General features: G+C 46.5%; 1 protein-coding gene across 1 annotated transcript in view; it reads right to left on the bottom strand.

Moving 5' to 3' along the window:
- Nucleotides 1-14524, bottom strand: part of LOC142245471 (uncharacterized) — a 189534-nt gene that overhangs the window by 149536 nt on the left and 25474 nt on the right. Inside the window, exon 2 of the mRNA XM_075318197.1 lies at nt 4647-4751. Coding sequence (XP_075174312.1) covers nt 4647-4707 — 61 coding nt within the window. The 5' untranslated portion in view covers nt 4708-4751. The remainder of the gene's footprint in view (nt 1-4646; nt 4752-14524) is intronic.

The raw sequence follows: 14524 nt of genomic DNA, 5'->3' as shown, positions 1-14524 counted from the left end.
AAATGCATGTGAAGAATGGAAAAAGAGATACCCTATAATATCCAAGGCCCCCTCCCTTGGGAAAGAAAGGCATCACTATATACCCTGGCAACTATACCTGTTATAATGTGAGTGGTCAAGGGAGAGATATGGGTAGATTTCGAGATGGATTCTGTGGATCCTACAGCAATCTCACCCGTGATCACTTAATTAACCAGGTACAGTCTGTGGCAGATGTGTTTTGGATTTGTGTGGATATGAGAATTCGATCACGAGCAGAAGGAAATTGGACGGGAAAATGTACTTTAGCTAAGGCACTTATGCCTATACACATAGCCCCCGCTGACCACACTGTCAAAGAAAATGACTTTTTAGCACACATCAAAGTCAACTTAAGGAATCGACGGAGTACAGACGATGACCGTACCGGTAGAAATACACCTAAAGGCTCTTTTGACCCACATGTTTACATTGACGCCATTGGAGTGCCCAGGGGGGTCCCTGACGAATATAAAGCTAGAGACCAAGTCAGGGCGGCATTCGAATCTATTATCCCCATAATTACTGTAAATAAAAATGTAGACTGGATCAATTATATTTACTATAATCAGCAACATTTCGTTAACTATACACGTGATGCCTTACAGGGACTAGCAGAACAACTAGATTTGACCTCCATCATGGCTTATCAAAATAGAATGGCCTTAGATATGATCCTCGCAGAGAAAGGTGGCGTCTGTAAAATGGTGGGAGATGTTTGTTGCACATATATACCACATAACACTGGAGTGGATAGGAAGGTCACCTTAGCTGTAAAAAAAACTCACTACACTGTCTGAAAAATTGAAGAAGAATTCAGGAGTAACCGACCCCTGGGGAGACTATTTTGGGTGGACGAGTTCTTTTAAAGGCTGGTTGATCCAGATAGGGACCGCCTTAATTATAGTATTAGTTATATTACTAGCCATTCTGGTTTGTGTAATTCCGCGTTTAAAGAAAATATTTTCCAAAACAGCTGAAGTCACATTAGGAGGGACCTTTCCTTTACTCAAAACAGAAGACCTAGGTATGATAGACGACATGCCCATAAAGACCAACACGACCCTTTCTCCCAGTTATATAACGATTCTGCTAGAATTGGAAGAAGAGAGGACTTAGAGAACCTTGGGACATGGGAAAGCCCCACTACAAAGGGTGAGGACTTGCCTAGGAATCCTTGGTCTCAAACCGGTGAAGAAAACCCTTTCCCCTCTCCACCCATGCCTCAACGTTCAGTTAAGCAGGTCTTCCGCATAGATATCTCTACCTCTCTTCCTAAGGAAACACAGTACCCTTGGGATTCAGAAATGGCAGAAATAAGCTTTTAGGGGGGACTGTTGGGGATAAGAATTGAGTAACCAAAAATACTTAATTCAGCCATTTCATAGACTCAGGTACATAGTTTAGTAGATGTAAACTAACACACATATTTATGCATGCTTTTGTTTTCTTACTAACACGTATTTATGTATATTGTATATTTAGTGATTTTCCTTAACACAGTATATACCAGTATATGTAAATTGAAGATGGCTGCCACATCCTGTCTACACCCAAGATGATGAACAAAGGAGAAATTCCTAAAACTTGGACTGACCAATCCAGAAGAGATTATGCTAATTTCTATACGTCTTGAAGCCTTGGTCTGCGATACTTGATTGGACCATACTTTTGTATACACCCTTACTATAAAGGCTTTGTCTAAGATTAAAGTTTCAGTCGGCTCGTCAGTTGTGAGAGAGAGAGAGTCATAATTGATTCAACTAATTGTTATTCTTTCTCGCTGTGCACACACAACAATATAATTTGGAACAGCAGACAGATCCCGAGGGACCGTTTGAGTCCCGTCATCATCATTTCGACAAAACTATTCTAGGAAAATCTGTGCTACAAAAATCCAATGGTTCTTTTTCACTCCTGAGCCCTATGGAGAAGTCAAAAAGTACTGTACAGTCACATGTGGGGTATTGCCACATTCAGAAGAAATTGTGTAACACATAACAGGGCCTTTTTTTATTTATTCCTCTCGTAAAAATTGGAAATCTGGGGTTAAAACAATATTTAGTGGTAAAAATGTAATCATTATTTTCTTCACAGCCCAATAGTATACAATTTTATGACACACCTGTAGGGTCAATATGCTCACTGCAATCCCTGGATGAATTAATTGATGGTTGCAGTTTATAAAATGGTCCCCCTAGTGAGCCCAAAGGAAAAAACACATTTAATTTGCATGGTCTCAGATGGTAAAATTAAGCTAGCCCTGAGCATGTCCCTAGTCACTAGATACGCAGTGACAATTGTGGCTTCAAAGGTGCCCAAGTGCCGGGCCCGGGATTCCGGGTCTTGAATAATTACAAAAATAAAATAAAGGAAAAATAAAGAAAATAAGAATGAAGTGAGCGCTTCATACTTACTGAGGCTTTGTTGCGGCTGTACACTGCTCCCGTGGCCTCTCCTTCACTTACTGGGCCGCTCATTATTGCTCATCCATATGCACGGCTTTCCCCACCCACCGGCCGGCCTGGCGTCTGTGATTAGTTGCAGTCAGAAGCGGCCCCAGCCTGTGTGACATCGTCTGACTGCAACCAATCACAAGCGCTGTCTGTGGGTCTACCGTGGTATAAATATAAATACATAAAACAATTGGCGTAGGGTCCCCACATATTATGATACCCAGCACAGATAACGTTTATGGCAACAGGCTGCAGGCCCCAGCCGTATGCTTATCTTGGCTGTATATCAAAATAATAGGAACCGCAAGCGACTTCTTTTTAATTATTTAAATAAATAATTTTAAAAAACGACGTACGATCACCCCAAAATTTTAATATCCATTATAAAGCCTGACAGCTGGGGGCTGGTATTCTTAGATTGGGGAGGCCTATGGTTATTAGGCTGCCCCCCAGCCTAAAAATAGCAGCCTGCAGCCGCCCGGGCATCAAAATCGCATGCGGTATGATATGGTGGTGCTGCGTTTTTTTGTCAGGAGGTGTAGATTGGGTGCATGATTATGGTGTGAACATTTCATCACCAAATCTACATCTCTTGGCAAATGGTGTGGACATTTCATCACCAAATCTACATCTCTTGGCAAAAAAAACCCACCATTGTCTGCCAGGAGATGCTGTTTTCACCTGAGGTGAGGTCACTGACTTTACTGAGGTCACCTGAGGTCAGGTTACCTGCGGTTACAGGGGGAGGACCGTGGGAACCTCCAGCTGTGACTGCAAATAACTTGAGTTACGTCACTGCTGATTGAGTGGCTCATTAATTCTCTGCCGAGAGCTCACAGTGCACAGTCATGCTCTATGGCCACTCGCTGTGACTCAGATGTAGGTTTTTTTTGTATTTTATTCCAAATAAATTATTTTTTCATTGTTTGTGTTTATTTACTTTCACTTACAGATTAGTGATGGGGGGTCTCATAGACACTCCCCATCACTAATGTAGGGCTTAGTGAAGAGCCCGGTAAAGCACTGGATTTGTCGCGTTTAATTGATGCAACAAGCCTGGGCAGCTATTTTTAGGCTGGGGGGCGTTCTACTAACCAGTGGTCTCCCCAGCCTGAGATTACCAGCCCCCAGCTGTCAGGCTTTATCATGGCTGGGTATTAAAATTTGGGGGAACCGCACGTCATTTTATTTTAATTATTTATTAAATAATTAAAAATAAAAAGTGAATGCGGTTCCTCTTATTTTGATACACAGCCAAGATGAGCGCACGGCTGGGGGCTGCAGCCTTTAGCCGTATGCTTTATCTGTGCTGGATATCATAATTTTTACTATACGCTATAGACCCACAAAGCCTCTGTGATTAGAAGCACTCAGCTGACACTCAGAGTGGGAGTGCGTCTGACTGCAACCAATCACAGGCACTGGTGGGCGAGGAAAGCAGTACATTTCAATGAAGGTAAATTATTGGCTCCAGAAGTGAATGCGTGGCCTCGAAGCAGTGGATAGCTGCGACAGAGCATCAGTAAGTACAGCACGCCTGCTCCTATAAGCTATCCTTTGTACCAACATTTTTAATCACTGGATTCTGGTCCCTATTGACTTATATGGGGACTGGAACCGGATTTAAAAAAACCAGATAACACGAACCCGCCAGTCCCGGTTATCTGCGAGCCTGCCAATCACTAGTTGCAACCTTTTAAAGTGAGACTGGTCAGAATTGAAAAAAAATGCCCGGGTCATGAAGGTGAAAACCGGCTTGGGAATGAAGGGATTACATTTTGGGTAGGATAGGGCGCTGTGCAGACCAGGGCATTCCATCTGCCTAAAGGTGTAAAAGTCCTAAGAGATCCTACTTGTAGTTTCGGGTCAGTCCGTTCCCATACAGCCCTCTGGAGCGGGGAGTAAATTCCCCTCGTGTCTGGCCTGTGCACTGGCTGAGCTCCAACTGTACTCTGACTAACACCTGAGGTAACCGCAGTTATGTACCAAGACTCCGCCCACCAGCTATTCTGCCCAGTAACAAGCCCTGTGGGGATTTTAACCCTTGATGTACCAGTGTACACCGCATACCTCATGTAAACAATGTAAATTACTGTATTTGTAAAGATTATAAAACCCTGTAGAATGAAGAGAATGTGACTCTGCTCTTATTTATATTGTGGGGGCGATTACCTGTAGGATCCTCCTCTTTGCACCGCTCATCTCCCCACACATCGCTTTCTCCTTTCTCCATTATGGCTTCAGAATTAATCTTCAGATTTTTCCTGGATTTCAAAACTGTGAAAATAATAAATGTAAAAGTCACAGACAGAAGGAAAACTCACGTGGAAAGTTCTAGATGGATGCACTTGTGGGGGTGCTAATGAGTGCGCAGTGTCAGAGGATGGTCGCACTCACCTTTCCTCTGCCATTGCATCCGACGCAGGATTTCTGCTCAGTGCGCATGATCCTGGACTTCTGCTCACTATGAAGCCGGGTGTACGTGTCCCGGCTTCAAACTGATGCAGTGCACATGACTGAAATCTCAGGATCATCCGTACTGAGCCGAAATCCAGTATCGGAGGGGATGGCAGCAGAGAGGTGAGAGCGACAACAAGGGCGTGCTAAAATTCTAAGGGGGCCGACTAGCAAGGGTACTAATGCCCAGGGGACTAGTCATGGCCTCATTAGCATATAATAAGAGATCTTTAGAAATACTTTTTGTAAAGCTCTCTTTATCTATGCTAATGTATACAGGGACAGTTAGGGCGGCTTTGCACGTTGCGACATTGCACGTGCGATGTCGATAGGGTCAAATCGAAAGTGACGCACATCCGGCGTCGCAGTCGATATCGCAACGTGTAAATCCTTTTTGATACGATGAACGAGCGCAAAAGCGTCGTTATCGTATCATCGCTGCAGCCTCCGACATTTCCATAATGCCGGTGCAGCGACAGGTGCGATGTTGTTCCTCGCTCCTGCGGCAGCACACATCGCTGTGTGTAAAGCCGCAGGAGTGAGGAACATCACCTTACCTGCCTCCCGGCTGCAATGAGAAGGACGGAGGTGGGCGGGATGTTTACATCCTGCTCATCTCCGCTCCTCCACTTCAATTGGCTGTGACGCCGCACGACCCGCCCCCTTAGGAAGGAGGCGGGTCGCCGGCCAGAGGGACATCGCACGGCAGGTATGTGCATGTGAAACTGCCGTAGCGATAATAATCGCTACGGCAGCTTTCACTAGATATTGCACGTGCGACGGGGGCGGGACTATCGCTGCAGCATCGGTAACACATTGTTACCTATGTCGCAGCGTGCAAAGCCCGCCTTAGGCAGGGATTAGCAATATGCACCCAGAACTGCTCGTGGTTTTGGGTGCATATTGGACCTGACAGGTTCTCTTTAAGAACAGAAGACAGAACTAATTACATGGAGTCTAATATAATGAAAACAGCCACAATGCTGAATGAATTCAAAAGTAGATAACAAATGTCAGGCAGTAAAACATTGCAAATAAGTTTCATAAAATAAAAGGAAACAAACCAGGAACCTAATACTCACTTTTGTGTATAGTATCCATATATGCACCCAGAACTGCTCGTGGTTTTGGGTGCATATTGGACCTGACAGGTTCTCTCTCTCCAATCAATTTTTATTGTAGGAAGTTACATTACAAAAAGGAGAAATTCAGGTATCATTGGCAATAATACACAAAGAGGACAACGCTGTAACATGTGGTAGTATCACCTTTGATTATGATTCACATTTCCTGTCACACCACCACCAATCATGTCTGATGCAAGTTGCAACTTTTTTTAGGTTAATCAATACCCAATACGTATAGAGTCAACCTACCAATTTACTCTTTAATCCTCAAAACGAGGGATCCAAACAACCAGAACCAGAGAGTAAGGGTACCTTCACACTTTAGCGATGCAGCAGCGATCCAACCAGCGATCTGACCTGGTCAGGATCGCTGCTGCATCGCTACATGGTCGCTGGTGAGCTGTCAAACAGGCAGATCTCACCAGCGACCAGTGACCAGCCCCCAGCCAGCAGCGACGTGCAAGCGACGCTGCGCTTGCACGGAGCCGGCGTCTGGAAGCTGCGGACACTGGTAACTAAGGTAAACATCAGGTATGGTTACCCGATGTTTACATTAGTTACCAGCGCACACCGCTTAGCTTTGCTCTCCTAGCTACAGTACACATCGGGTTAATTAACCCGATGTGTAATGCAGCTACATGTGTGCAGAGAGCAGGGAGCCGCGCACACTGTTTAGCGCTGGCTCCTTGCTCTCCTAGCTACAGTACACATCGGGTTAATTAACCCGATGTGTAATGCAGCTACATGTGCAGAGAGCCGGAGCCAGCAGCACAGGCAGTGTGAGAGCTGCAGAGGCTGGTAACTAAGGTAAATATCGGGTAACCACCTTGGTTACCCGATGTTTATCTTGGTTACAGCTTACCGCAGCTGCCAGATGCCGGCTCCTGCTCCCTGCTCGCTTCATTTGTCACTCTCTCGCTGTCACACACAGTGATCTGTGTGTCACAGTGGGAGAGCGGCTTTGAAGAAAACGAACCAGGGCTGTGTGTAACGAGCAGCGATCTCGCAGCAGGGGCCAGATCGCTGCTCAGTGTCACACACAGCGAGATCGCTAATGAGGTCACTGCTGTGTCACAAAAAGCGTGACTCAGCAGCGATCTCGGCAGCGAGCTCGCTGTGTGTGAAGCACCCCTTAGAAAGGAAGATAAGAAAGGGGAGGGGAGAGAGAGGTGGGGAGAGGGGGAGAACCATGGATGGTTGCAAGGAAGCAACCAGGGAGGGGGAGGGGGGAGGGAGGGAATTGGATGGCGTTTCGGGGTCGCCCGAGCAGTAACAACAACAGAGATTTAAACACCTTGAATATTGACATGTGGTATGGGTGAACTCCCTGCGTAACTCTCTCTTTGACCCTATTTGACCCATTTTTAATTATCAACAGTTTGCCCTGGAGACAGATCCCTGACAGGGGATGCATATACAGAGTTTAGCCACGTGTCCCAAATCTGAAGTATTTTGTTTTTGGCGCGGATGGAGTGAGCCAGACAGAACTCGTATTGGCATTGGAGATTAATTCGGTTATATAGTTCAACTAATGTAGGCGTCTTTGGGGATTTCCAGTGCAAACTTATGCAATATCTGGCAGCTACTAGAATGTGAACTAATAAACCCCTGGATTCCCAAGAAAACTCCTCTATACCCACGTTTAGCACTGCCAGACCTGGATTCGGATTAATAGGATTGCCTGTCAGCTCAACAGGTTCTCTTTAAGAACAGAAGACAGAACTTATTACATGGAGTCTAATATAATGAAAACAGACACAATGCTGAATGAATTCAAAAGTAGATAACAAATGTCAGGCAGTAAAACATTGCAAATAAGTTTCATAAAATAAAAGGAAACAAACCAGGAACCTAATACTCACTTTTGTATATAGTATCCAGCGCCCGGGTGAGGGAGAAACCAGGACAAGTCTTCAATACGCTGAGCTCAAGAAATGACCAAAGTCTAAAGGGTGCTTTACACATTGCGACATCGCTAGCGTTTGCTAGCGATGTCGCGACCGATAGCACCCGCCCCCGTCGGTTGCACGATATGTGGTGATCGCTGCCGTAGCGAACATTATCGCTACGGCAGAGTCACACGCACATACCTGTGCAGCGACGTCACTGTGACCGCCAAACAATCCCTCCTTCAAAAGGGAGGTGCGTTCGGCGTCATAGCGACATCACTGTAGTGTGACTGAGCGGCCGGCCAATAGAAGAGGAGGGACGGAGATGAGCGGGACGTAACATCCCGCCCACCTTCTTACTTCCGCATTGCCGGTGGAGGCAGGTAAGGAGATGTTTGTTGCTCCTGTGGTGTCACACATAGCGATGTATGCTGCCGCAGGAATGACAAACAACATCGTACCTGTTGCAGCAGCGATATTAAGGAAATGAGCGACGTGTCAACGAGCAATGATTTTTCACGTTTTTGTGCTTGTTGATTGTCGCTCATTTGTGTCACACGCTGCGATGTCGGTAATGGCGCCGGATGTGCGTCACTAACGACGTGACCCCGACGATATATCGTTACCGATATCGCAGCGTCTAAAGCCCCCTTTACACTCATTCTTAAGACCTGGTCATTTGTTGCTCATCCCCCATCCTGTAATGTCCCCTCCAAGGGAGAGATCAGGATAACTGCATTTTATTATTTTTCTGAAAAAAATTGATTAAAGGGAACCTGGCAGAAAAAAGGTTCCCCACCCCTGAATTAAAAGGTATCAACCACAGAGGACTCTCTGTTCTTTTAAAGGGAATCTGTCAAGTGATTTGGGGCCTATAAGCTGCGGTCACCACCACTGGGCTCTTATATGCAGCATTCTAACATGCTGTATATAAGAGCCCAGTCCGCTGTGTAGAACATAAAAACCACTTTATAATACTCACCTAAATGGGCGGTGCGGTGCAGACTTGTCGATTGGGTGGCTCTGTTCCCTGGGTGCGGCGCCTCCTCTTTCGGCCATCTTTGTCCTCCTTCTTCTGAAGCCTGGGTGCATGACGTGTCCTATGTCATGCACAGAGGTCGGCATTGAGGTCCTGCGCAGGTGCACTTTGATTTGTCATGAGCAAGGCAGATCAAATTAATATAGTGCACCTGCGCAGGAGCTCAATGCCGGCTAGTGTGGATGATGTAGGACGTGTCATGCACCCCGGCTTCAGAAGAAAGAGGACATAGATGGCCAAAAGAGGATGCGCCAGTACTGGAGAACGGAGACACCCATTTGACCAGTCTGCACCGCCCGTTTAGGTGAGTATTATAAAGTGATTTTTACATTCTACACAGCGGCCTGGGCTCTTTTATATACAGCATGTTAGAATGCTGTATATAAGAGCTAACTGGTGGTGGCTGCAGCTTATAGGCCCCAAATCTGGTGACAGATTCCCTTTAAAAGAACAGAGAGTCCTCTGTGGTTGATACCTTTTAGACCCGCAACACACATCCGTTTAATTTGTACGTGTGCGGTACGTATTTGCACGTACCGGAGACACGTACACACGGAGACCCATGTTATTCAATGGTAGATGGCACACACACGTAAAATCACACGGAACGTGTGTCCGTGTGGTAAGTACGTGTGTGCCCTTTTCTACCCGGACGACATGTCCGTTTTTGGCCGGCAGCACGCAGGCACGGACCCGCTTTAGTCTATGGGTCCGTGCCTGCACGGACCGCACGCGGAGTATCTCCGTGTCCAGCACGTTTCGTGCGTGTGCGTTTTTACACTAGCGATCTTATTATTTTATTATTTTTTTTAAATTAAATTCAGTATATTTACCTTTTTTTCTGCTGTTCTCAGTCATACTTACATTGGCGCTCGGTTTTTTTCTTCCCCCGGCTCATACCGCTCACCGATCACCAGCGTGGCGAGGAACAGCTGTGCAGAGAATACGCGGCAACAATTACTTTGAATATGCCGGCCGCTCATTAATCAATCTCGTATTCCCTGCTTTCCCCACCCACAGACACCTGTGAGTGGTTGCAGTCAGACACGCCCCCACGCTGAGTGACAGCTGTCTCACTGCACCCAATCACAGCAGCCGGTGGGCGTGTCTATACTGTGCAGTAAAATAAATAAATAAATAATTAAAAAAAACGGCGTGCGGTCCCCCCCAATTTTAATACCAGCCAGATAAAGCCATACGGCTGAAGGCTGGTATTCTCAGGATGGGGAGCCCCACGTTATAGGGAGCCCCCCAGCCTAACAATATCAGTCAGCAGCCGCCCAGAATTGCCGCATACATTATATGCGACAGTTCTGGGACTGTACCCGTCTCTTCCCGATTTGCCCTGGTGCGTTGGCAAATCGGGGTAATAAGGAGTTATTGGCAGCCCATAGCTGCCAATAAGTCCGAGATTAATCATGTCAGGCGTCTCCCCGAGATACCTTCCATGATTGATCTGTAAATTACAGTAAATAAACACACACACCCGAACAATCCTTTATTAGAAAAAAAAACACTAACAAATTGCCTTGTTCACCAATTTTATAAGCCCGAAAAAGCCCTCCATGTCCGGCGTAATCAAGGATGGTCCAGCGTCGCTTCCCGCTCTGCTGCATGAAGGTGACCGGAGTTGCAGAAGACACCGCCGCTCCTGTCAGCTCCACGCAGCTAATGAAGGGAATGGGCGGGATGCAGCATGGCTCACACAGCGCCGGGACGCATGTACTGCAGGGAGGCCGGTGAACCTACTGCTCCTCTTCTTCTCCATGACTGGAGTGCCGGGCATCTCTCTCTACAAAGTACGTTCTCAGTATGCTGGCACAGGCCAGCATATGGAGAACCTAATTGTATGTGCCCCACTCATTGTAATTAAAAGGGTCGGCAGCCGACAAGACCACGGCTGCCACCCGAGTACTGCGATCCCCAGGAATGTGCCCAGGGGCTGCATAAAAAGTCATCGCGGGCCGCATACGGCCTGCGGGCCAGAGGTTCCCCACCCCTGTTTTAATGCTTAACTTGCTTTTTCTGTTGTTGTTCCAACTGCACCTCTGGATTGTGATGTGTAAGGAAATCTAATTCCCAGACATAATGAGAAAAACAACGGTGGACACCGGAATCCTATATAATAAACCATATTACAATTCAATGACATTTCCCACGACTCCCGTCCAGTTTTTTTATTGTGTAAATTGAAAATTGCGCACACATGACATATTAAATGTTCACAGACCAATAAGAGATAACAGAGCCGAGATCCAGTACCGTATATAACACTTACATTTACCATAGGGGCTGTCAGGAGTAGAGATGAGCGAACCGGTCGCGGTTCGGCTCGAGGTTGGTTCGCCGAACGGACCTCCCGTTCGAGTTCGGTTCGTCGAACGTTCGACGAACCGAACTCGAACTGCATAGGAAACAATGGCAGGCAATCACAAACACAGAAAAACACCTAGAAAACACCCTCAAAGGTGTCCTAAAGGTGACAAACAACTCAAACACATTGGAAAGTGACAAGGACATATACTCATGCGAAAACAAAACAGCTGGACAAGGAAAAAGAGGAGGACACACAGATATAGGCATGGCACGCCCTTCTAAAATCATGTAAAACACCGCAAGGTGACTCCAAGCGGAGTCTCCATTTTTTCCAAAAATTGGGCCACACACACACCCACCCCTTCAGTGGCAGCAGTTGTGCCCCAGTTGTACACTTCACAGCTACATTTGCATCAAGCACATTCAAAAATACGCCATTCTTATCCGTCCCCAGGATGACACCGGGGTAGGTAGCAAAGTCTTTCCTGATCCCAGCTCTGTTCATCTTGGCTTCTTTTAAAAACACATCAAGCAAGGGTTACTCCAAGCGGAGTCTCCCTTTTTTTCCAAAAATTGGGCCACACAGACACCCACCCCATCAGTGGCAGCACTTGGGCCCTAGTTGCAAACAGGATGTTTTGATTTGCATCAAGCACATTCAAAAATACGCCATTCTTATCCGTCCCCAGGATGACACCGGGGTAGGTAGCAAAGTCTTTGCTGATCCCAGCTCTGTTCATCTTGGCTTCTTTTAAAAACACATCAAGCAAGGGTTACTCCAAGCGGAGTCTCCCTTTTTTTCCAAAAATTGGGCCACACAGACACCCACCCCATCAGTGGCAGCACTTGGGCCCTAGTTGCAAACAGGATGTTTTGATTTGCATCAAGCACATTCAAAAATACGCCATTCTTATCCGTCCCCAGGATGACACCGGGGTAGGTAGCAAAGTATTTCCTGATCCCAGCTCTGTTCATCTTGGCTTCTTTTAAAAACACATCAAGCAAGGGTTACTCCAAGCGGAGTCTCCCTTTTTTCCAAAAATTGGGCCACACAGACACCCACCCCATCAGTGGCAGCACTTGGGCCCTAGTTGCAAACAGGATGTTTTGATTTGCATCAAGCACATTCAAAAATACGCCATTCTTATCCGTCCCCAGGATGACACCGGGGTAGGTAGCAAAGTCTTTGCTGATCCCAGCTCTGTTCATCTTGGCTTCTTTTAAAAACACATCAAGCAAGGGTTACTCCAAGCGGAGTCTCCCTTTTTTTCCAAAAATTGGGCCACACAGACACCCACCCCATCAGTGGCAGCACTTGGGCCCTAGTTGCAAACAGGATGTTTTGATTTGCATCAAGCACATTCAAAAATACGCCATTCTTATCCGTCCCCAGGATGACACCGGGGTAGGTAGCAAAGTTTTTGCTGATCCCAGCTCTGTTCATCTTGGCTTCTTTTAAAAACACATCAAGCAAGGGTTACTCCAAGCGGAGTCTCCCTTTTTTTCCAAAAATTGGGCCACACAGACACCCACCCCATCAGTGGCAGCACTTGGGCCCTAGTTGCAAACAGGATGTTTTGATTTGCATCAAGCACATTCAAAAATACGCCATTCTTATCCGTCCCCAGGATGACACCGGGGTAGGTAGCAAAGTATTTCCTGATCCCAGCTCTGTTCATCTTGGCTTCTTTTAAAAACACATCAAGCAAGGGTTACTCCAAGCGGAGTCTCCCTTTTTTCCAAAAATTGGGCCACACAGACACCCACCCCATCAGTGGCAGCACTTGGGCCCTAGTTGCAAACAGGATGTTTTGATTTGCATCAAGCACATTCAAAAATACGCCATTCTTATCCGTCCCCAGGATGACACCGGGGTAGGTAGCAAAGTCTTTGCTGATCCCAGCTCTGTTCATCTTGGCTTCTTTTAAAAACACATCAAGCAAGGGTTACTCCAAGCGGAGTCTCCCTTTTTTTTTCCAAAAATTGGGCCACACAGACACCCACCCCATCAGTGGCAGCACTTGGGCCCTAGTTGCAAACAGGATGTTTTGATTTGCATCAAGCACATTCAAAAATACGCCATTCTTATCCGTCCCCAGGATGACACCGGGGTAGGTAGCAAAGTCTTTCCTGATCCCAGCTCTGTTCATCTTGGCTTCTTTTAAAAACACATCAAGCAAGGGTTACTCCAAGCGGAGTCTCCCTTTTTTTCCAAAAATTGGGCCACACAGACACCCACCCCATCAGTGGCAGCACTTGGGCCCTAGTTGCAAACAGGATGTTTTGATTTGCATCAAGCACATTCAAAAATACGCCATTCTTATCCGTCCCCAGGATGACACCGGGGTAGGTAGCAAAGTATTTCCTGATCCCAGCTCTGTTCATCTTGGCTTCTTTTAAAAACACATCAAGCAAGGGTTACTCCAAGCGGAGTCTCCCTTTTTTCCAAAAATTGGGCCACACAGACACCCACCCCATCAGTGGCAGCACTTGGGCCCTAGTTGCAAACAGGATGTTTTGATTTGCATCAAGCACATTCAAAAATACGCCATTCTTATCCATCCCCAGGATGACACCGGGGTAGGTAGCAAAGTCTTTGCTGATCCCAGCTCTGTTCATCTTGGCTTCTTTTAAAAACACATCAAGCAAGGGTTACTCCAAGCGGAGTCTCCCTTTTTTTCCAAAAATTGGGCCACACAGACACCCACCCCATCAGTGGCAGCACTTGGGCCCTAGTTGCAAACAGGATGTTTTGATTTGCATCAAGCACATTCAAAAATACGCCATTCTTATCCGTCCCCAGGATGACACCGGGGTAGGTAGCAAAGTCTTTCCTGATCCCAGCTCTGTTCATCTTGGCTTCTTTTAAAAACACATCAAGCAAGGGTTACTCCAAGCGGAGTCTCCCTTTTTTTCCAAAAATTGGGCCACACAGACACCCACCCCATCAGTGGCAGCACTTGGGCCCTAGTTGCAAACAGGATGTTTTGATTTGCATCAAGCACATTCAAAAATACGCCATTCTTATCCGTCCCCAGGATGACACCGGGGTAGGTAGCAAAGTATTTCCTGATCCCAGCTCTGTTCATCTTGGCTTCTTTTAAAAACACATCAAGCAAGGGTTACTCCAAGCGGAGTCTCCCTTTTTTCCAAAAATTGGGCCACACAGACACCCACCCCATCAGTGGCAGCACTTGGGCCCTAGTTGCAAACAGGATGTTT

This window comes from Anomaloglossus baeobatrachus, chromosome 7, assembly GCF_048569485.1.
Source record: "Anomaloglossus baeobatrachus isolate aAnoBae1 chromosome 7, aAnoBae1.hap1, whole genome shotgun sequence".
Classification (NCBI taxonomy): Eukaryota; Metazoa; Chordata; class Amphibia; order Anura; family Aromobatidae; genus Anomaloglossus; species Anomaloglossus baeobatrachus.
Note: the sequence above shows the minus strand (reverse complement) of the source record. Positions and strands in the feature narration are given on the sequence as shown.